General features: G+C 65.4%; 2 protein-coding genes and 1 non-coding gene across 7 annotated transcripts; all 3 read left to right on the top strand.

The window, feature by feature from the left end:
• The first annotated feature begins 405 nt into the window (after window positions 1-405).
• Window positions 406-569, top strand: LOC139669127 (U1 spliceosomal RNA). The gene has a single exon (XR_011697183.1). It is a non-coding gene; the product is annotated as a U1 spliceosomal RNA (small nuclear RNA).
• Window positions 570-825: 256 nt separating this feature from the next.
• Window positions 826-14,631, top strand: CAD (carbamoyl-phosphate synthetase 2, aspartate transcarbamylase, and dihydroorotase). 5 transcript variants are annotated; one of them, XM_071547691.1, is made up of 45 exons: window positions 826-992; window positions 1,208-1,347; window positions 2,014-2,143; window positions 2,335-2,477; window positions 2,615-2,756; window positions 3,263-3,434; window positions 3,512-3,697; window positions 3,796-3,908; window positions 4,016-4,161; window positions 4,247-4,378; window positions 4,562-4,795; window positions 4,873-5,094; window positions 5,404-5,592; window positions 5,798-5,922; window positions 6,002-6,135; window positions 6,216-6,328; window positions 6,428-6,678; window positions 6,750-6,996; window positions 7,101-7,199; window positions 7,307-7,531; window positions 7,606-7,788; window positions 7,877-8,095; window positions 8,188-8,355; window positions 8,427-8,609; window positions 8,682-8,786; window positions 8,862-9,110; window positions 9,312-9,393; window positions 9,576-9,742; window positions 9,885-10,049; window positions 10,127-10,258; window positions 10,341-10,542; window positions 10,621-10,811; window positions 10,880-11,020; window positions 11,130-11,225; window positions 11,306-11,447; window positions 11,577-11,624; window positions 12,091-12,135; window positions 12,243-12,397; window positions 12,503-12,577; window positions 12,673-12,885; window positions 13,046-13,171; window positions 13,266-13,421; window positions 13,499-13,600; window positions 13,692-13,786; window positions 14,501-14,631. In XM_071547691.1, exons 1-45 carry the CDS (start codon window positions 908-910, stop codon window positions 14,601-14,603), a joined length of 6,771 nt encoding a protein of 2,256 aa, XP_071403792.1. In that variant the 5' UTR covers window positions 826-907; the 3' UTR covers window positions 14,604-14,631. The 5 variants fall into 5 exon arrangements, with proteins under 5 accessions (XP_071403792.1, XP_071403791.1, XP_071403788.1 ...); XM_071547687.1 differs by having other exon boundaries at window positions 841-992; window positions 12,094-12,135; XM_071547690.1 differs by having other exon boundaries at window positions 6,216-6,678.
• Window positions 14,632-14,639: 8 nt separating this feature from the next.
• Window positions 14,640-21,460, top strand: MPV17 (mitochondrial inner membrane protein MPV17). The gene is made up of 7 exons (XM_071547692.1): window positions 14,640-14,747; window positions 18,759-18,874; window positions 19,135-19,227; window positions 19,446-19,541; window positions 21,023-21,055; window positions 21,177-21,229; window positions 21,306-21,460. Exons 1-7 carry the CDS (start codon window positions 14,675-14,677, stop codon window positions 21,373-21,375), a joined length of 534 nt encoding a protein of 177 aa, XP_071403793.1. The 5' UTR covers window positions 14,640-14,674; the 3' UTR covers window positions 21,376-21,460.
• Window positions 21,461-22,121: the final 661 nt, after the last annotated feature.

Below are 22,121 nucleotides of genomic sequence, written 5' to 3'. Positions count from 1 at the left end.
ATGGCCTCTGGCACCAGCCCCAGACCGGGGCCTTCCTGGGGGGGCCGGCACAGCGACGGGCGGTGCCCGAAGCGGGGAGACCTTGAGGAACCGCGGTCGGTGCTGCTCCGGCCCCGAGCCCCGCACCGGGAACGCGGGCGCTGCCCTGGCGCGCGGCTGGCACACCGGGGGCGTGGCCTACAGGAGGGGGCGTGTCCATGTAAATCAGTCCCCCCGCACAGCCTGCCGGGACACGCCCCGCGCGCACACGCCGCCCGCCACGCGCGTCCGCGGGCGCGGGTTGGGGCGCGCCGTGCGGAGGGACGGGGGGCGCGGGGCCGGGTCGGGGCGGGGGTCGGTGCGGGGTGTCCGTGTGTTGGGGGCGTGTGGGCGGTGTGGGGGCGGCGTGCGGGGGTGAGTGTGAGCATACTTACCTGGCAGGGGAGACACCATGATCAGGCAGGTGGTTTTCCCAGGGCGAGGCTCATCCTTTGCACTCCGGGTGTGCTGACCCCTGCGATTTCCCCAAATGCGGGAAACTCGACTGCATAATTTGTGGTAGTGGGGGACTGCGTTCGCGCTCTCCCCTGGCGTCCGTGCGTGTAACGACAGATATGGCGCGGTGTCGGAGTGAGCGACCCTTGATGTTTCACTACCAGTCGCCGTCACCCGTTTCCTCCCCATCCCGGTCTCTCTCACTGCGGTGCTGGTTCCTCTCCGCTGTTCTCTGCACACCCGCGGTCCTCACCGGGCCCCGGACGCTCCGGACACCGCCCCGCAGACCCACTCGTGTGGTGCTCCAGGTCCCACCGCCCCACGCCGGGGCGGTCCCGTGGCGGCCCCGCCCCGGATCCTCCCGCCGCCGCCGCCGCTGGCGCGCCCCGCTCGGTCGGCGCAGCGGAGCCGCCGGAGTGCACGTGGCACCGCCATGGCCCGGCTGGTGCTGCAGGACGGGTCGGTGCTGTGCGGCCGTCCCTTCGGGGCCACTGGGGCCGCTGCCGCCGGGGAAGTCGGTGAGTGCGGCCGGGCCAGGGCCGGGATGGCGGGGATGGCCCGAGAGTGGCGGCGCGGGGAGGGGAGGGGAGGAAATGTGGGTCCGTCCCGGCGTGGGGACTCCCTCCGCTCGGGGTCCCCAGACCAGCGTGCGGGGGTGGGATCGGCCCGGCCGTGCGGGGTTCGGTGCCCCCCGGCAGCACGTCCCATCCCCCTCATCCCGACCCCCGCGCAGTGTTCCAGACCGGCATGGTGGGGTACCCCGAGGCGCTCACCGACCCCTCCTACAAGGCGCAGATCCTGGTGCTCACCTACCCGCTGGTCGGCAACTACGGGGTGCCCCGGGACGAACCCGACGCTTTCGGCCTCAGCAGGGTGAGCGAGGAGGGCCGGGGCGGCGGGTCTGGTCTGGTGCCTCCACGGCACGTGGCGGAACGGGACAGGGCTGAGTGCCAGGGCGGGAGGGACAGCACGAGGTGCCAGGCCAGGATGGCACCAGGATCCAGGGTGGGACGGCTCAGGGTGTGGCGGCAGGAGGAGGTTTGGCTCATCCTCCCCAGCCCGGAGCCACAGCAGAGCCCTGGGTGCTCTGACATGCCAAGGACTGGGGCTGCGCAGGGGGACACCTGGGACTCGGGTGCCCTTGCAGCACTCGGAGAAGGGGCTGTGTGTCTTTGCCAGGGGCAGGGTGGACACAGGTTGCAGGGTGGGGGTCCCAGCCCCCCAGGACAAGGCAGCACTGGGCCCCCTCGAGGCCCCAGCCCCTCAGCCTCCAGGCTGCCCATCCCGGGGCAGAGTCCAGCCCTGCTGTGGCCAGGCTGTGCTGGCCTCCCCACACTGACTCTGGGGGTCCTGCTGTCAGCAGCCCTCCCTTGAACCGAGGCTCGGCCTCGCTGGGATGGGTGTAGTGGGGGCAGTGACAGCTCAGCACTTGGGGCGATTGGTCCCATACTATGGGCCAGGGATGGGGTCCATGTCCCATGGGACTTCTCCTGGGCTGGTGACCGCCTCCCTGGCCCTGCTCACCCCCTGCTTCCCCAGTGGTTTGAGTCCAGCAAGATCCATGTGGCTGCGCTCGTGGTGGGCGAGTGTACGGAGACCCCCAGCCACTGGAGTGCATCCCTCTCCCTGGACCAGTGGCTGAAGGAGCAGAACATCCCTGGGCTGGAAGGTGGGACTGGAGTCACTGCGAGGTGGGGTTGGGGGTCTGTGAGTTCTGAACCGGTCCCACGTCTGTGTTGGGATTTACCCCCACAGAGGTCAGCCCGGTGTTGGCATTTGGGGGTGAGGATGCTGCGGGGACGCAGAGTCCTGCGGGAGGGGGTCAGGGCTGCAGGGTTGTGTCTCACGGCCCACCCACAGGGGTGGATACCCGGGCACTGACAAAGAAGATCCGTGAGAAGGGGACGCTGCTGGGGAAGCTGGTGCCGGATGGGACCCCTGAGTGGAGCCTCTCCTTTGAGGACCCCAACAAGCAGCACCTGGTGCAGGAGGTGTCGCTGAAGGTGCGAGGGCAGGGAGAGCTCGTTGGGGCTGGGAGTGTTGAGCAGGGCTGGGGAGCAGCAGAGGGGGCTGCAAAGCCCCTTGCTGGGGGGGGGCTGGCCCCAGTGGGGGACCAGGTGATTCACTCCCCCTCCTGCAGGTGCCACACGTGTTCAACCCTGGTGGGTTGTTGCACATCACGGCCCTTGACTGTGGCCTCAAGAACAACCAGGTGCGGTGCCTGTGCGAGAGGGGGGCGGCTGTCACCGTAGTGCCCTGGGACCACCCGCTGGACACCACAGGTGAGATGGCACTGACTAGGCATGTCCTGGGGCCCCACTGAGAGGTGGAGGAACAGGGTCTGGAGTGAGGACTGTCTGCTTGGTTGGTGCTGGGGACAGCAGGCACCTGTGTCCTGCTCTGTGCCATGGAGTGAGGAGTCTTGGTGTCATCCTTCTTGGGGGCTTTAAGGCTCAGGGCCCTCGGTGTGACACTGCAGGAAAGGGGCTGTGGGCTTGGGGTGCCTTGCTGTGATTGGTATGGGGATCTCTGGACTGTGTTCTTAGGGGGCCCTAATGTGACTGCAGGGGAGGCCATGGGAGCCTGGAGGCATCTCATGCTGCCACTGGGATGGGTGTTGTGGGATCAGGACATCTTGCTGTGACCCTGCTGAGGTGTTGGGAGGGCTGTGGGCTCAGGGTGCTTTGCTGCTCGGCTGCTGTAATCCTGTGGGGACCTTGGGGGGGTCCTACTGTGACTTCGAGGGGCTGGGGAGCCCCACTCAGACCCCACTGCTCTCTTGGCACAGACTTTGACGGACTGTTCATCAGCAATGGCCCTGGGGACCCACAGCTCTGCCAGGAGACAGTGTCGAACCTGTGCCGGGTGCTGGATGCGCCGCAGCCCAAGCCAGTTTTTGGGATCTGCCTGGGGCACCAACTGCTCGCCCTGGCCCTCGGTGCCCACACATACAAGATGAAGTGAGTAAGGGGCCAGGGCTGGGGTCACTGTGCGGTCCCAGCTGCCAGGGCCACCTGATGCCCGTCCCGCCCCTCAGGTATGGGAACCGCGGGCACAACCAGCCGTGCCTGCATGAGGACACGCGGCGCTGTTTCATCACGGCGCAGAACCACGGCTTTGCGGTGGAGACGGGCAGCCTCCCACCCGGCTGGGCCCCGCTCTTCACCAATGCCAACGATGGGTCCAACGAGGGCCTCGTCCACCAGCACAAGCCCTTCTTCAGGTGGGTGTTGGGCTGTGGAGAGCGGGCTGGGAGTTGTGGGGCCATGGCTGAGGGCACGGGGCAGCACAGGGCTGTGCCCTGCCTGACCCCCTCTGCAGTGTCCAGTTTCACCCCGAGCACTGTGCTGGCCCCACGGACCTGGAGGGGCTCTTTGATGTCTTCGTGGAGGCAGTGCGAGACCTGCGGAACGGGGACGGCAGCTCCCGGACAGGTGGGAGTGAGCGTGAGGGTGGCCGGGGCTGTGGGGCAGGGGCTGCAGGACAGGACTCTGCCCAGGGCTCTGTGTGGCCCTGTCCCCAGCGTGCCGTGCCCCTCCAGTGCGGGAGCGCCTGCAGGACTGGCTAAGCTACACCACGGCGCTGACGGGAGGCCCAGACATGGCCCGGCCCCGCAAGGTGCTGATCCTGGGCTCCGGTGGCCTCTCGATCGGGCAGGCAGGCGAGTTCGACTACTCTGGCTCACAGGTGAGCACACACCCCAGGGCACAGGGAGCGCTGGGAGTCACAAGGGCCCAGGGCCACCAACTGTGACCCCTCTGCTCCCCATGAGGCTATCAAAGCGCTGAAAGAGGAGAACATCCAGACGGTACTGATCAACCCCAACATTGCCACGGTGCAGACCTCCAAGGGGCTGGCAGACAAGGTGTACTTCCTGCCCATCACACCTGAGTACGTCACACAGGTGAGCAACCCAGGGCACCAACTGGGAGCAGGTACAGGGACGTCTGAGTTGAGGGACGGCTGAGGGGCTCATGCATGGAGGGCTGGGTGGGGATGGAAAGGACTTGAGTGGCAGCACGGGCAGTAGCAACTGGAAGACGCAGGACCCACTGTGGTTCCTGTCCTACCACCCTGTGCTCCCCAGGTGATCCGGAACGAGCGCCCCGATGGGGTGCTGCTCACATTTGGGGGGCAGACGGCCCTGAACTGCGGCGTGGAGCTGACCAAGGCGGGTGTGTTGGAGCGGTACCATGTGCGGGTGTTGGGCACCCCAGTCACCTCCATCGAGATGACAGAGGATCGCAAGGTCTTCGTGGAGAAGATGGAAGAAATTGGGGAGCACGTGGCACCCAGCGAGGCTGCTGCTTCCCTGGAGCAGGTCCGGGGTGGGCTGGGGGGCCGCAGGGCAGGGCCCTGTCCTTCCTGTTCCCAACATCATCCCCTTGCTCCCTGCAGGCACAGGCAGCAGCCGAGCATTTAGGGTACCCGGTACTGGTGCGCTCTGCCTATGCCCTTGGTGGGCTGGGCTCTGGCTTTGCCAACAGCCGGGAGGAGCTGGTGGCCCTGGTGAGCCAGGCCTTCACCCACACCTCCCAGGTGCTGGTGGACAAGTCCCTCAAGGGCTGGAAGGAGATCGAGTATGAGGTGGTTCGGGATGCCTACAACAACTGTGTCACAGTACGAGATGGGGGGGACCTTCAGGCTGCTGTGGGGGGACGGACGTGGGGCAGGTGCTGGTGGGGGGCGGTTCCCACTGGACCCTGGCCCCAGGGAGGGCTCCCCTGTGCCACTGGGAGCTGTGCCCTGTGAGCCACAACCTTGCATCCCCATGCTGTGGGTGGACTGAACACCCGGGGTGTCCCAGGGACTTGTGTTCCAGTTCTGACTGAGAAAGGGAGGTTGAGGTGGGAGCTGGGAGGGACCTGCTATGAGCAGCATGTGGGGTGGTAGGGAACCCCCACCCCACAGTGACCCTCCCACTGCCAGGTGTGCAACATGGAGAACCTGGACCCACTGGGGATCCACACGGGCGAGTCCATCGTGGTGGCACCCAGCCAGACCCTCAATGACACCGAGTACTTCATGCTGCGGCGCACGGCCATCAAGGTGGTGCAGCACTTGGGCATCGTGGGCGAGTGCAACATCCAGTTCGCCCTCAACCCTGAGTCAGAGCAGGTACAAACAGCTCACTGGGGGTCCCAGCTCCCACTCCCAACTCCTGGCCAGCCCTGCCCTGGCAGGCTCTGGCTCCTGCCCCGTGTGTCTGTGCCACACTGGCCTCCCCATGCTGTGACACCTCTGGGATCCAGAGGGTCTGGCAGTGTCGCCAGCTCAGCCGTGTCCCATGGCACCCGCTGACCTGCCTGCCTGCTGCCCACAGTACTACATCATCGAGGTGAATGCCCGGCTCTCCCGTAGCTCAGCCCTGGCCAGCAAGGCCACCGGCTACCCCCTGGCCTATGTGGCTGCCAAGCTGGCCCTGGGCATCCCCCTGCCCCTCCTCAGGTAAGGTGCTGTCACAGCACAGAACAAGGTGCTGCCATGGCGGGACAGCCCTGGCCGCTGACCCCAGTCCCCTCGCCAGGAACTCTGTCACCAACTCCACCACGGCCAACTTTGAGCCCAGCCTGGACTACTGTGTGGTGAAGATCCCACGCTGGGACCTCAGCAAGTTCCTGCGTGTCAGTACGAAGATTGGCAGCTCCATGAAGAGTGTGGGTGAGCACAGGGGGGCAGAGGCACCGGCAGGCACAGGGCAGGTGTGGCATATGGCTGCTCACTTCCGCCTCTGCCTGCAGGGGAGGTCATGGCCATCGGGAGGAACTTTGAGGAGGCATTTCAGAAGGCGCTGAGGATGGTGGATGAAAACTGTGTGGGGTTTGACCACACGGTGAAGCCGGCCTCAGATGTGGTGAGCATTAGGGTCTGGGGGATCTGTGCTACTGCTGCAGTCCTGGGGGAGAAGTGGCCACCTGCCTTCCTCAGCCCTGCTCACCACTCGGCCCGGCAGGAGCTGGAGACGCCGACAGACAAGCGGATCTTTGTGCTGGCAGCAGCACTGCGGGCGGGGTACTCCATCGAGCGGCTGTACGAGCTGACCAAGATCGACAGGTGGTTCCTGCACAAGATGAAGAACATCACAGACCACGCAGTGCTGCTGGAGTCGTACCGCGGCCAGCAGGGCATCATGCCACCTGCTGTGCTCAGGCGCGCCAAGCAGCTTGGCTTCTCTGACAAGCAGGTGGCCCAGGCTGTGCTCAGGTGAGTCGGGGAGGGGGTGGCCCCACTCTGCCCTCCGCCCCAGTCCTGGTGCTCACCCAGCCATCCTACAGCACTGAACTGGCTGTGCGGAAGATGCGGCATGACCTGAAGATCCTGCCAGTGGTGAAGCAGATTGACACGGTGGCGGCAGAGTGGCCGGCTCAAACCAACTACCTGTACCTGACCTACAATGGCTCTGAGCATGATCTGGCCTTCCATGAGCCCCATGTCATGGTCATTGGTTCCGGCGTCTACCGCATCGGCAGCAGCGTTGAGTTCGACTGGTGTGCTGTCGGCTGCATCCAGGAGCTTCGCAAGGTCGGATGGCACCCTGTGGGGTGGGTGGTGGGTGTCCCCAGTCAGAGGATGTGGCTGGGGAGAGGTGGGGGGCTCTGGGCTCACCTTGTTCCACCCTCCAGTAGATGGGTTTCAAGACAATCATGGTGAATTACAACCCTGAGACAGTGAGCACCGACTATGACATGTGCGACCGCCTCTACTTCGATGAGATCTCCTTTGAGGTGAGGGGTCTGGGGCCTTGCCCATCATGGGGCAGGGGTTCTGCCTGCTGGGTGAGGGTTACTGTGGCCCCATCCGAGCCATCCCTCTGCCCTGCATGGTGCTGCAGGTGGTGATGGACATCTATGAGCTGGAGAACCCCGAGGGCGTGATCCTGTCAATGGGTGGACAGCTGCCCAATAACATGGCCATGGCCCTGCACCGGCAGCAGTGCCGCATCCTGGGCACCTCCCCAGAGGCCATTGACTCGGCTGAGAACCGCTTCAAGTTCTCCCGCCTGCTCGACTCTATTGGCATCAGCCAGCCCCTCTGGAAGGAGCTCTCTGACATGGAGGTGGGGCCTGGCGAGTGGGATGGGGTGGCCCGGGGTGGTCCTTGGAGCATAACCTGAGGTTCCATCTCTTGCAGTCAGCCAAGTCCTTCTGCTGCAAGGTGGGATACCCCTGCGTTGTACGTCCCTCCTACGTGCTCAGTGGTGCTGCTATGAACGTGGCCTACTCAGACAGCGACCTGGAGAAGTTCCTGAGCAATGCTGTGGCCGTATCCAAGGAACAGCCTGTTGTCATCTCCAAGTTCATCCAGGAGGCCAAGGTCCATCCAGGGGGCTGCTCCAGCCCCAGGGCACCCCATGAGAGCCCTGGTCCCCAGAGACAGATTGTGACCATGTTCCTACTCGCAGGAGATCGACGTGGACGCAGTGGCCTGTGACGGTGTTGTGGTGGCCATTGCAATCTCGGAGCACGTGGAGAATGCCGGGGTGCACTCTGGTGATGCCACACTGGTGACTCCCCCGCAGGACATCACCTCGAAGACGCTGGAGCGCATCAAGGCCATTGTCCATGCCATTGGGCAGGAGCTGCAGGTCACAGGTCCCTTCAATCTGCAGCTCATTGCCAAGGTACAGGGGCCGGACCATGGTGAGGCATGGAGTGCTGGTGGGAGAACACCCAGTGTCCCCAGCCATGCCTCCTTCTGTTCCCTCTCCCCCAGGATGATCAGCTGAAGGTGATTGAGTGCAACGTCCGTGTCTCCCGTTCTTTCCCCTTTGTGTCCAAGACCCTTGGGGTGGACCTGGTGGCTCTGGCCAGTCAGGTGATCATGGGTGAGGATGTGGAGCCTGTGGGGCTGATGACAGGCACGGGCATTGTCGGTGTCAAGGTGAGCAGGGGCTGTGGGGCCAGGCTGGGGCACAGGGCTGGGCAGCCCCTGAGCCCCCCCATTGCCCCCAGGTGCCCCAGTTTTCCTTCTCACGCCTGGTGGGTGCTGATGTGGTGCTGGGGGTGGAGATGACCAGCACAGGTGAGGTGGCCTGCTTTGGGGAGAACCGCTGCGAGGCGTACCTGAAGGCCATGCTCAGCACTGGCTTCAAGATCCCCAAGAAGAACATCCTGCTGACCATTGGCAGCTACAAGGTGTGTGGGGGGACAGTGCTGGGGGTACAGGTTTCTCCCTCCACCCTCTGACAGGCCCCCGGGTCGTTGCAGAACAAAAGCGAGCTGCTCCCCACGGTGCGGAGACTGGAGAGCCTTGGCTACAACCTGTATGCCAGCCTTGGCACTGCTGACTTCTACACAGAGCATGGCATCAAGGTCAGGGCTGGGGCTGGTGGGGCTGAGAGCACCCCCAGGGGAAGCAGAGGGCCCTGACAGGCTCCCCACCTGCAGGTGAAGGCTGTGGACTGGCACTTTGAGGAGACAGATGGCAGCGAGGCCGGCACCCGGGAGACCCAGCGCAGCATTCTGGACTACCTGGCTGAGAACCACTTCGAGATGGTCATCAACCTCTCAATGCGCAACTCAGGGGGCCGCCGGCTCTCCTCCTTTGTCACCAAGGGGTACCGCACCCGGCGCCTGGCCGTCGACTACGCCGTGCCTCTCATCATTGACATCAAGTGCACAAAGCTTTTTGTGGAGGTGGGCTGGGACACACGGGGGCCCCAGGGAGGTGTGTGCAGGGGAAGGGCCCAAAGCGGGGTTGTGGAAGTCCTGTTGTGGGTGCTGTGGGGTGGGCATTTTGTGCAGGCATCACTGTGCAGGGGTTGATTTTGGGGTGCAGCTCAGTCAGCCGTTATTACCCTGGCTTAGGGTCCTGCCTCACAGCTGCTGTCTCTGCAGGCGCTGAGCCAGATTGGGGCAGCCCCCCCAATGAAGATGCATGTGGACTGCATGACATCTCAGAAACTCATCCGTCTGCCAGGTGGGTGGCACAGGGGCCATAGAGGGGCCGGGGCTTCCTGGGGGAAGCTCAGATTTGGGACAACACTGGGAGTCAGGCTGGGCATGTCCGGGGGCACTGCAGGGACAGGAGATGTTTCCCTGGGGTGTCCCATGTCCCCCATGGGGCTGGGGACTCCCAGTGCTGAGGCTGACACTCCCCAGGCCTCATCGATGTCCATGTCCACCTCCGTGAACCGGGTGGCACCCACAAGGAGGACTTTGCATCAGGCACGGCAGCTGCTCTGGCTGGGGGCATCACTATGGTGTGTGCCATGCCCAACACCAGCCCTGCCATTACCGACGCTGCTTCCTTTGCCCTGGCACAGAAGGTGAGGGGCTGCTGCCAGCCTGAATCTCATGTCCCCTCCCTGCCTGATGTGCTGGCCATGGTGGGTTTGCTGCCTGCTGTGGGCTCACTTGTTCCTGGTGGGACTGGCCCTGGCATGGTACCCACCACCTCTCACCCCACAGCTGGCCGAGGCCGGGGCCCGCTGCGACTTCGCACTCTTCCTGGGGGCTTCCTCAGAGAATGCCGGCACACTGGGCCCCCTGGCTGGGGCGGCTGCCGGGCTCAAGATGTACCTGAATGACACCTTCTCCAGCCTGCGGATGGACGACGTGTCACTCTGGATGGAGGTGAGCAGGCAGGCAGGGGCTGGCACAGGACAGAGCCGCTCCTGGTGCCAGTACCCACCAGCCCCATTCCCCACCAGCACCTGGAGCAGTGGCCGCAGCACCTGCCCGTTGTGGCACACGCAGAGCGGCAGACAGTGGCTGCTGTGCTGATGGTGGCACAGCTGTACCAGCGCCCTGTCCACATCTGCCATGTGGCCCGCAGGGAGGAGGTGAGCTGGGGAGGGGGACTGTGGGCTCCGGGGCCAGGGCATGGGTCCTGTGTGTTCATCCCACTAACCACGGGTCTCCCAGATCCTCCTCATCAAGGCGGCCAAGCAGAGGGGGATCCCAGTGACATGCGAGGTGGCCCCGCACCACCTCTTCCTGAGCCAGGATGACCTGGGGCGCCTCGGGGAGGGCCAGGCTGCCGTGCGGCCAGCACTGGGCACCCGCCAGGATGTGGAGGCACTCTGGGAGAACATGGACACCATTGACTGCTTTGCCACTGACCATGGTGAGCCCTGGGAGACGGTGGCCACAAGGCAGGGGCAACAGGTGGGGACAGCCCACAGTGACCAGCCCTGTCCTGCAGCCCCTCACACGCTGGAGGAGAAGCAGGGGCAGGAGCCACCCCCTGGGTACCCTGGCCTGGAGACGATGCTGCCGCTGCTGCTGACGGCTGTGTCTGAGGGGCGGCTCAGCGTGGAGGACATTGTCCAGCGGCTGTATGAGAACCCACGCAAGATCTTTGGGCTGCCAGCACAGGAGGACACCTATGTGGAGGTGGGTCCCTACCCACCTGCCCCAGGTCTGGCCTCAGCCCCTCTGCCTCTGACCCGCTGTCTTGGCAGGTGGACCTGGAGCACGAGTGGATCATCCCTGGCTCCATGGCCTTCTCCAAGGCCCGCTGGACCCCCTTTGAGGGCATGAAAGTGAAAGGGACAGTGCGGAGGGTGGTCCTGCGCGGGGAGGTCGCCTACATTGATGGGCAGGTAAGGCCCTGGGTCCCTTTTTCCCTGTATTGAGGGGGTATCCAAGGACTGAGGGGTTTCCCTAGAGCTGACCCCATCACCTCCAACCCCATCACCCCCGTGGCTGCAGGTGCTGGTGCCACCTGGCTATGGGCAGGATGTGAAGAAGTGGCCCTCAGGAGCTGTGGTGCTGCCACACATGGCCCCTGCCAAGGACATCGTGAAGGTACTGGGGTGCACTGGGGTGCATGGAGCTAGTGAGGAGGGCCCTGTCCATCCTGGCTCCAGCTGGGTCTCTCATTGCAGACCCCTGAGCAGGCTCGGCACGTGGCAACCGGTGACACACTGCGTGGAAGAGCCACCAGTCCCTGCCGGCCCGTCCCTGCCGGCGACTCGCGCTTCCACCCTCCGCCGCGTATCCACCGGGCCTCTGACCCTGGGCTGCCAGGTAGGGGGGCGGCCGGCGGGGCAGGCAGGCAGTGGGTGTGGTGGGCAGGCAGTGGGTGCGCTGCCTGGAGCTGGGGCTGGGGCTGTGGACGGGTGGCCCTGCTGACACTGGCCCTTGTGTCCCGTTCAGCATTCCAGAGGCTGGGAACCACACACCGCCCAGGCACCCGCGCCACCGGTAATGTCAGGGGTGGGGGCTCACCCATGGCACTAAATGCAGCCCATGAGTGCATCCCCTCCCCCAGGTGCCATGTGGGCCCCAGGCCCCCCCTGCCACCCACCACAGGCCCCTTCCCACACTCAGTGCCAGACGCCATGGGACAGGGCATGGCTGTGCTGCCCACTCCTCCTGCCCCGACCCGCAGGGCACCCTGGGGGCCCCTTGCCTGCCAGTTTGGTTTTGGGGGTGGCCAGTTGGGAATCACGGGGTGCATGGGGAGAGGGGCTCAGCATGACATGAGGCTTGCCCTGCTTGTGCTTGGGTGGCCATCACCCTGGTACCAGGCCTTGCCATGCTTTTGCCTGGTGCTGCTGAGTCCTGGGAGGGCTGTGCTGCACCAGCAGCACCCTGGGAGGAACAGCAGGACCCAGGATGCTGCCATTCCTCACACTTCCTAATGGCACCACTCCCCTGTCCTGCCTAGCAGAGGACGCCCGTGAGAAGGTTGGCAGGAAGGCAGCGGAGCCAGGTGAGTGCAGTGCGGGGGGTCCCGTAGTGGGGGTCCAGGGCCTGTGGCAGGTGGTTGGGCTCCCCTGGGCACCCCTGTGGGCTGACCAGTTGCACTTGGTGCTCCAGAGGCAGTGGCGATGCAGGAGAGCCACTTCTACCCGCCAGGCCCTTTCCCACGCCAGGCCTCCCCGCAGCGCTCCCCACACTTCCAGACCTCCCCCTTGCTGCACCCCCTCGTTGGTCAGCACATCCTCTCTGTCCGGCAGTTCTCCAAGGAGCAGGTGCCTGGGGGGCAGGGGCCATGGGGCGGTGGCGGCTGTGGTGCCTCCTACACCCCAGCCAAGCCCTAGTGCTACCTACCCGCCCTGAGCCACCTGTCCCCACAGCTGTCCCACCTGTGCAATGTGGCCCACACCCTGCGCATGCTGGTGCAGAAGGAGCGGAGCCTGGACATCCTCAAGGTGAGCCGTGCACCCGACCCCCAGGTGCCCCAAGGGAGCCCTGTGGTGGGTGGGGGTGCCCTGGGCTCCCAGAGGTGACAGCGTGGCCTCCACAGGGGAAGGTGATGGTGACCATGTTCTACGAGGCGAGCACGCGGACCAGCAGCTCCTTCGCAGCTGCCATGAGCCGGCTGGGCGGCTCCGTCCTGTCCTTCTCCGAGGCCACCTCCTCGGTGCAGAAGGGCGAGTCCCTGGCCGACTCTGTGCAGACCATGTGCTGCTACGCTGACGTGCTGGTGCTGCGGCACCCCCAGCCTGGTGCCGTCGAGGTGAGAGGGGTGGGGAACGCTGGGGGAGCCATATCCTGTCCTGGGGGCTCTGCCCTTATGGCGAGGACAGCTGGGCAGGGGTCAGGTCCTGTCACCATGGGGCTGGTCTGGGCTGTGTCCTGCCTGCTCTCACCCCTGCCTGCCCTGCCTGTGCTCCCAGCTGGCTGCCAGGCATTGCCGCAAGCCAGTGATCAACGCCGGGGACGGGGTGGGGGAACACCCCACGCAGGCGCTGCTGGACATCTTCACCATCCGTGAGGAGCTGGGCACTGTCAACGGCATGACGGTGAGGTGTGGGGGTCAGGGGCACGACCACCCCCGCTGCGGGGCTGGGGCACTGAGGGGGGCCGTGGCTGGGCTGACCTGAGTGCTCTGCCCAGATCACTATGGTGGGTGACCTGAAGCATGGGCGCACCGTGCACTCCCTGGCCCGCCTGCTCACCCAGTACCGCGTCAACCTGCGCTACGTGACCCCCCCCGGCCTCCGCATGCCTCCCGACATCACCAGCTTTGTGGCCTCCAGGGGCATCCAGCAGGTGAGGGGGGGGGGGGACTGGCCCCTGCACGCTCCCTGGGCCCTGTGCCCCCCACCCCGCTGATGGTGCCACCCCAGGAGGAGTTTGGGAGCATCGAGGAGGCGCTGCCGGACACGGATGTGCTCTACATGACGCGAATCCAGAAGGAACGCTTCCAACGGGCCGAGGAGTACGAGGCTGTGAGTGAGGGGACCCTGGGTCCTGCTGCCCATGGGAGGGACATGGAGGGGTCCCCTGCCCCAGCTCAGGGCTCTCTGTGTTACCCCTCAGTGCTTTGGGCAGTTCATCCTCACACCCCACATCATGACTCGTGCCAAGGAGAGGATGGTGGTGATGCACCCCCTGCCCCGTGTCAACGAGATCAGGTGCAGAGGAGGTGCAGGGCAGGGGGGCTGCCGGGTACTGCGGGCTTGGGGGGAGTGTCTGGGGGGATGTCTGGGGGAACAGGGTGTGTAATACACTGGGCGGGAGTGGGGGTTCTCGGGGCAGGGGCTCTGTGTGGGAGGTGGGCGGTGGTGTTGCTGTGGGCTCAGGGGTGGGGGGCTTGCAGTGCGCTGGGCGGGGTGGGGGTCTCTGCAGGGTGATGGGGGTGCGGTTGCTGGGTGGGCTGGGGCGGGCGGGGCCTGTGGGTGCGGGTTCCGGGGTGCGGGTGCCGGGCCGTGCCGCTGATGTTGTCCCAGGTGTAGTCCCGGGGCGGTGTGCGGTGGGTTGGGATGCGGGTGCCGGGCCGGGGTGCGGTCCCGGGGCGGTGTGCGGTGGGTTGGGATGTGGGTCCCAGGTGGGTCCCGGGGCGGTGTGCGGTGGGTTGGGATGCGGGTCCCGGGTGGGTCCCGGGGCGGTGTGCGGTGGGTTGGGGTGCGGGTCCCGGGTGGGTCCCGGGGCGGGGTGCGGTGGGTTGGGATGCGGGTTCCGGGTCGGGGTGCGGGTCCCGGGTGGGTCCCGGGGCGGTGTGCGGTGGGTCGGGGTGCGGGTCCCGGGTGGGTCCCGGGGCGGTGTGCGGTGGGTCGGGGTGCGGGTCCCGGGTGGGTCCCGGGGCGGGGTGCGGTCCGGGCCGTGCCGCTGACCCTCTCCCCCCGCAGCGTGGAGGTGGACTCGGACCCGCGCGCCGCGTATTTCCGGCAGGCGGAGAACGGGATGTACCTGCGGATGGCGCTGCTCGCCACGGTGCTGGGCCGCTACTGACCAATAAACGCCCTCGATCGCGACACGACATCGCGCCGCGACTCGCGTCACCGCGCCGCGACTGGCGGGCCATGGCGGCGTTGTGGAGGGGCTGCGGGAGGGTCCTGGCGCGACGGCCCCGGGCGGGACAGGCGCTCACCGCCGGTAAGGGACGGGGCGGGCCCAGCGCCTCGGACTGTAACTCAGAGCCTCGGCACGGGGCTGGGACCCAGCACACAGCCCATACCCCCCGCACGGGACTGGGACCCCTGGCACGGGGCTGGGACCCCAGCACACAGCCCATACCCCCCGCACGGGGCTGGGACCCCAGCACACAGCCCATACCCCCAGCACGGGACTGGGACCCCTGGCACGGGGCTGGGACCCCAGCACACAGCCCATACCCCCCGCACGGGGCTGGGACCCCAGCACACAGCCCATACCCCCCGCACGGGGCTGGGACCCCAGCACACAGCCCATACCCCCCGCACGCGGCTGGGACCCCCGGCACGGGGCTGGGACCCCAGCACACAACCCATACCCCCAGCACGGGACTGGGACCCCCGGCACGGGGCTGGGACCCCAGCACACAGCCCATACCCCCGGCACGGGGCTGGGACCCCCGGCACGGGGCTGGGACCCCAGCACACAGCCCATACCCCCGGCACGGGGCTGGGACCCCCGGCACGGGACTGGGACCCCAGCACACAGCCCATACCCCCCGCACGGGACTGGGACCCCCGGCACGCAGCCCATACCCCCCGCACGGGACTGGGACCCCAGCACACAGCCCATACCCCCAGCACGGGACTGGGACCCCCGGCACGGGGCTGGGACCCCAGCACACAGCCCATACCCCCGGCACGGGGCTGGGACCCCCGGCACGGAGCTGGGACCCCAGCACACAGCCCATATCCCGGGCAGGGACTGGGCCCCGGCACGCAGCCCATACCCCCAGCACACAAGAGGTGCTGCCATACCCCAGCTCAGCGAGTAGAGCAGGGACCCCCCATGTGTCCCACTGCACAAGGGGCCCTCACTGGGCTCAGATCTGCATCGAGCAGGGTCGATGGGGACTGTAAGGAGACACAGCTCCAGAGCAGTCTTTCCACGGCTCAAGGTCTCACCCCAGGGCCCAGGGGGAGTCTGCCCTGGGGACCCGCTTCCCTGGGAGGGATGGATGCTGTGGCACTGGGGTTCAGTGGGCTGCAGCCCCTCTGCAAAGCCTCAGCCCCCACCAGGGGTGTGCCAGCACTTAGGGGTGAAGGCTCAGAGATGCAGCCAGAGGAAAGGCTCTCAGGGCCCTACACTGAATCTCCCCTGACAGTGCTGCTGCCTGCAGATCTGAGAAATGTCATAAATGTGCTGCTGTGGCACTGGCCTGCAGTTCTGCTGTCCCAGGCACCAGGCACTCTGCTCCCTGCCACCTACTCCACTCTTGTCTCCACCAGGACACCTGGTGTTGGGGCTGGGTGAAGGGAGAGCCCACCCTGCCTGTGCTGTGCGTGCTCAGGGCTCTGCAGGGTCTCTGCAGCACCACTGGCAGGTTGTTGGGAGGGGTCCCTGTGTGGTCCCTGTTGCATGCCCTGCTTGTTACAGCCTCACACCTGACACCACTACCCTCCCTGCCCTGCTGCTCCCCAGCCACCAGCCCAGGACACTGGGAAAGCACAACCCCGACGTCTGGGAGTGCCCCACTGAGCTGGGGACTCCCCTAACAGTGCAGCCCCTGGCCCTGCTGCCCCTGCAGAGGTGGCCCAATGCCCCCTTGCCTGGCTGCTAGCACCCTGCCAGGCCACCTTGTTGCTCCCGCTGTTATTTTTATCCAATGTGATTGAGTCTATTGTTGGGCACTGCTGGCAGCACATCCCCTGGTGCCTGGCAAGGTGCCAGAGTGGAGCTGGGAGGGCTGCCCGGGGCCAACCCTGCCCATGCCTCCGCAGCTCCTGGTGCTGCTCTGCAGGCTCGGTGTGGCCCTGGGCTGTCTCCAGCTCCAGCCCCACTCTGCATGTTGCTGCTCTGTATCAGAGCTGGCCCTGCCGTGGCCCCAGCAGCCCCTGGGCACAGGGCTGTGCCATGGGAGGCACAACTGCTCTGTAGGTGCTGGGCTGCTGCTGGATGTGGTTCTGGCCCAGAAGCAGCTCTGCACTCAGGCTTGCCTCTCCCTGCCTTCAGGCCCAGCTGGCAGGGCACGGCTGTTCCCTCTGGGCTGGGGCAGCACTGCTGGGACCAAGTGTTCCTGCTCTCAGACCCTCATTCACGGCTGGGCTCGACCCCTCGCTGCTGCCTGTGCTGTGCTCCATGCAGCTCCTGACCTCCAGCACTGCTTTGCCTTGCTGCTCCCGGAGCTGCTGGTGCTGCCAGCTGGGACTGGGCCAGGAGCTGCTGGGGGTTGGCTGTGCCTGCCACATCCAGCTGCGCTCACCAGTTGAGCTGCTGTCCGAGGACCACGGGGTTGGACAGGGCTTTGCCTCCTGCCTCCCAGGCCCCAGGTCAGGCTGCCGAGAGGCCCTGGGCACAGCAGGCAGCAGCATGTGCCCACAGCCGTGACCTTGCTGTACCTCCCTGCCTGTGGAGAGCAGCCCTGCGCTCCCGCCGTGGCAATGCTGTGGGGGTGCAGACAGTGCCCTACTTAGATTCAGGCTCTGTTCAGAATCCTCTGGTTGCGGGAGCAACGACCTGGGGGTCAGCTGGGCACTGTGGCCATGGACTTGGCCTGGCTGCCGCTCCAGCACCGCATAGCCGGGCTCTGCTGGTGTCACCCTGGGTAAGCGCTGGTGCCAGAGTCATTGTGAGGGGCTGGATCTGACTGTGCCCTTGGACTTGGGCAGAGACAGGTCTGTTTGCCCCCTGACATAGCTTTGTCACCACAGGGCACTGTGCCTGAAGCCTTCAGCACTGGGTGAGTAACAGCAGTGCTACGGCTGTGTGTTCTCAATGAGCACTGTCCCCTGCACCCAGCTCCTGGGAATGCTGCCTGCGGGAACAGCCAGAACTGCAGCTGTGCTAGCCTGGCATCCAACACCTACTGCAGCCCCCTTCCCTGTGCTGCTGAGGCCCATGGGCTGGCAGGGCTGCCCTACCATCATGAGTGGGTGAAGGGATCTCAAGGCCAGGGGGCAGAGCCTGGGACTTCAGGACTGGTCCAGGGTGGGAGATGGAGCCAGTGAGGCAGCAGCAGGAGGTGCTACCTGGGGCTCCATGGAGCTGTGGAGCCCAGCCTGGCCCTGCCCGTGGGTGCTGGGAGCCACGTGTTGAGGTGCAGGGACAGGGAGCTGGGCCCTTGTCCCAGATGAACTGCTCATGGAGCCCCTGGGGTGGGGCTGGCCCTGAGCCGGTGGGATCTGTTGGGATGGGGGATGCTGGGGCTGGGGCTGAGGCTCCCCAGGCTGAGGTCTTGTTGGGCTCAGGGCTTCCATGAATGGAGCAGAGTGGCAGTGGGGATGGAGACCTGTGGGAACCATCCCAGAAGGAGCGGGGGGGGGAGAGAGCAGGAGCCGCCAGGGACGGAGGGAACAGCACTGGGGCCAGGGGGCAGCACCAGGCCAGCCAAGTTGCGTCGAAGGGGTCAGGGGTGTAGGATGGAGCAGGAGCTGCCAGAGGCCCAGCCGGGCAGCACCCCACCAGGGACACTGCCCTGGAAACAGGACCAGGAGCCATGCCAGCAGCCAGCCGCAGCGAGGAGCTGGGGCAGCTTGGTCAGTGGGGACCACATCCTGCGTATCCCGGCTGCTGGCAGGGGCACAGGCAGAGGATGACTCTCCAGGCAGGGATTGCAGTCAGCAGAGCCTGCCCAGTGCTCAGGGAGAGGTTCTGGGGAGGTACAGGAGAGGCTGTAGTGGGGAACACAGACAGCAGCCAGGTGGACTCTGTCCTGAGAACCTCAGGCCCTGGGTGACAGGTATAAATCAGTGTCTCAGAACAGGCTAGCCCTGTGCCCAGGGCACAGGGAGGAGATCCAGCTGGGCACGCTTTTGGCCAGAGATGCTGCAGTGTCCTGAGAGGTCCAAGGTGCAGGCAGTGGGGAGCTGCAGCCAGGGTGGAACCAGTGGGGCCGGAGTGGGCTCTGGTGTCCCAGGGCAGGGGAGCAGCAGCAGCAGCACTGGGGCAGGGGGCCTGGCTGTGAGCGGGGCGTGTGCCAGTGTCGTCCACCTGAGTGGGCTGTGCTGGTCTCAGGGGCCCTCATGGGAGTTGGGGATGTGATCGCACAGCAGCTGGTGGAGCGGCGGGGGCTCAATGGGCACCATGGCGTGCGCACCCTCAAAATGATGGCCACTGGCTTCTGCTTTGTGGTGAGTGCCAGCACAGTGGGATGGGATGGGACTGGGGGCTTTTTTGGCAGGGTGGGTCCATGATGCCGCAGAATGTGCTGGCTCATTCTGGTGCCACCCCTAGTAGGTGTAGTAGGGCTGGTTCCCTGGAGCAGGAGCAGCACAGCCCAGGGAGGGAGGCAGGACAATCCCATCCCAATGGTCTAGGGCCATATAAGTAGCTCTGGGGCCCCCTTGGTGAGTGAGGATAGGTGCTGCTTCTCACCCTCTGGCTCCTGCAGGGCCCTGTTGTGGGCAGCTGGTACAGGATCCTGGATCGTCTCATCCCAGGGAACACAAAAATCGTGGCCGTGAAGAAGATGATCCTGGACCAGGTTGGTGTGACATGGGTGAGGGTGTCACGTGGGGCTGGGGCAGCACAGTGGAGTGGTGGGTGCTGCCATGTTCCTGTGGCCAATTTCCATCCCATTCCAAGAAGCCATGTGCCTGAGCTGGACCCAGCCCTGCCGTGGTGGAGGGTTGAGATGGGGTGACCAGCCCAGCTCCAAGCACCACAAGCCCGTCGGCATTGGCCCTGGCTCCTCTCTTGCAGGGGGGCTTCGCACCGTGCTTCCTCGTCTGCTTCCTGGCTATCACGGGGGCCATGAATGGGCTGTCGGTGCAGGATAACTGGTCCAAGATCCAGCAGGTATATGCTGCCACCCTGGCGTGGCAGGGGGGTCCCTGGGCAGCTGGGGGGTCCATGGCAGCTCCCCCCAGGTCACTGGCCCTGGCAGATGCTGCCATTTGTGATTGTGCCCACGCACTGCGTCCCAGGCCCTGGGGAATCAGGTGCCTGGTTTTGCCAGCCCTCAGGTGCAGGCACCAGGGCTGTTCCTGTGGTGTGGCACCAGGGTCCCACCTGTGCCAGGTGGAGGTGCCATGGGCTCCTATACACTGTCCAGCCCTGCTCCTGGCTGGGTCTCCAGAGCCATTACTGAGATGGCTCCCATTAGCAGTAATTGCTGGAAACCCGTACGAACGCTGAGTCAGCGTGTCCAGAGTGAGTCACCGGGAGTGAATGCCCACCCACCGCAGGATGAGACTCAACGGGGTGGTCGTGTGCCTGCCGAGGTGGCAGCACCAGCCTCGCACACCAACACTGCCAGGGCTGTGTGTGAAGGGCCCCAGCCCAGGCAGACCTGCTACCTTGGACTGGAGGTCTGCCTGGGTGCCATCGCCCAGAGCTCATTCCTCTGCATGGGGACACCACCAGGCACTGCCTGCTGCCCACTGGGCCACCAGTGTGTGCCTCTCATCCTGCCCTGGAGTGCAGGGTACAGATCCTGGGGCAGGATCGTGTCACCTCTGCTTTCTCCAAGCTCTGCATGAGCCACAGCCAGGGTATGGGGTGCTCTGAGGCACCTCAAGGGCAGACACGGACAGGTCCCGGGCACAGGTAGCACCCTGAGTGCCCTTGTCCATCCACTCCCGCTACATCACAACCAGCTGCTGCCATGGATCTTGCCTCACCTCCCCCAAAGGATACCATTGTGGTGATTTCTGCGGGCCATGGCTCCAGGCTGCCCTGGAGTGAGTGGCTGGGTTGGGATCTGGGCAGTAATGCTGGCAGCACCTTCACCCCTGGCTTGGGGCACATCCGACTCTCCCCACGCAGAGGAAGCGTCAGCAGAGCATCCATCACCCTGCGCCCGCTCGCCCCATCCTGGGCTGCCAGCCAGCACCAGGAGGAGCCCGGGCTCCCGTCTGAGTCATGGCCAGCAGATGAGGGACTCTCACTGCTACCATGGGACAGGGATGCAGCACGACCATAGCTGCAGCACAAGGACAGGATAGTGCCTCGGGCTTCCAGGGTGGCTGCCCTGGCTCAGTGCCCGTCTCCATCCCTGCCCCACAGTGCCCGGGAAGGGCCTGGGGGGTGAGGGGTTGAATAGGGGCTCACAGCCCACAATGAGGAGAGGAGCCACCTGCCCATGGGCCCTGGCTATGGCACAGAGAGTTCTCAGGGGAACAGGGTGGTTGTGACTGCCCCGTCCCTGCCACCCCTGCAGGCACGGCTGTGGGAGGGTGTGGGCAGGGCTGTGGGGGTTCTGTGCCCAGTGGCACGGAGCCAAGGACAGTGGTGGGGACAGGGACCCTCTACATGCTCATACCTCACTTCACTTGCAGGACTACACAGATGCCCTGATGACCAACTACTGTGTGAGTGCTGGCGGGTCTGTGTCCCTGTCCCATCCTCAAGTGCCCCACAGGGGTGAGTGCAGGGCACCCACTGGCAGGGGTGCTGGCAGGACCCCTTACTGCTCTCCCCTTCTCTGCCCAGATTTGGCCACCGGTGCAGATTGCAAACTTCTACTTCGTGCCCCTGCAGCACAGGTAGTGTCATGGCTCTGGCTTCCGGCCCTTGGCCTTCTGAGCTGGTGGCTGTGGACCCTGTCCCCTCTGTCCCCAGGCTGGCTGTTGTCCAGTGCGTTGCCATCGTCTGGAACTGCTACCTCTCCTGGAAAGCAAATCGAATGTGAAGCAGAAGCCATGTCCCGTCGCTGCCCCCAGCTTGTGCACTGCCTGACCCTGCCACACCTCCAGAGCCCTGTGGCTGTGGACAGGCTGGAACACCCAAGGTGCTGGCAGCAGCCATCCTGCTCTCTTCCTGGGGAGGCACCCTCACCATGGCCCATCTGCCCAGAGACACACCGGGGAGACGATGCCAGGTCACCCCAAGGCAGGCCTGGAGCAGCTCTGGCTCCAGCTCCAGCTTTGGCTGTGCTGCGTGGAGGCTCTGCCTGCAATGGGCTTCTCCATCCATGATCAACCTTGTCCCAGCCCCTGCCTGCACACAGAGTCCTGCCCAGGGCATCACTCTGCCGTTCCCCATGGCACATCCCTGAAGGAAGGAGGAGTGGGAGTGACACTGGGCCAGGGCTGACCCCGGGCTGGCTGTGCTGTAGGCATGGAGCTGGGGTCACTGCAGGCTGGGGGTGCTTCCCCTGAAAACTCAGTTTGCTCTGGCTCTGCTGTGGACACCTGGAGCACTAATAAATGGTGGTTTTCACCCTTGATTCCTGTGGCCCTTATGCTTGTGACCTGGCAACCCCCATGGCCCCTGCAGAAGTGGTTCCAGAGCAACCATTCCTGTGCTACAGATTGACAGCTCCACTCTTGTCTTGTCCCAAGGCACTGAGCATGGGACTCGAGACTGCAGGGTGCTGTGGTGAGCTGCCCCCTCTGCTGGGTGAGGACAGTGGGCTCTGACAGAAGGTAGATGGTG

This window comes from Pithys albifrons, chromosome 2, assembly GCF_047495875.1.
Source record: "Pithys albifrons albifrons isolate INPA30051 chromosome 2, PitAlb_v1, whole genome shotgun sequence".
Lineage (NCBI taxonomy): Eukaryota > Metazoa > Chordata > Aves > Passeriformes > Thamnophilidae > Pithys > Pithys albifrons.
The sequence above is the reverse complement of the archived record's forward strand: the minus strand, read 5'-3'. Positions and strand labels throughout refer to the sequence as shown.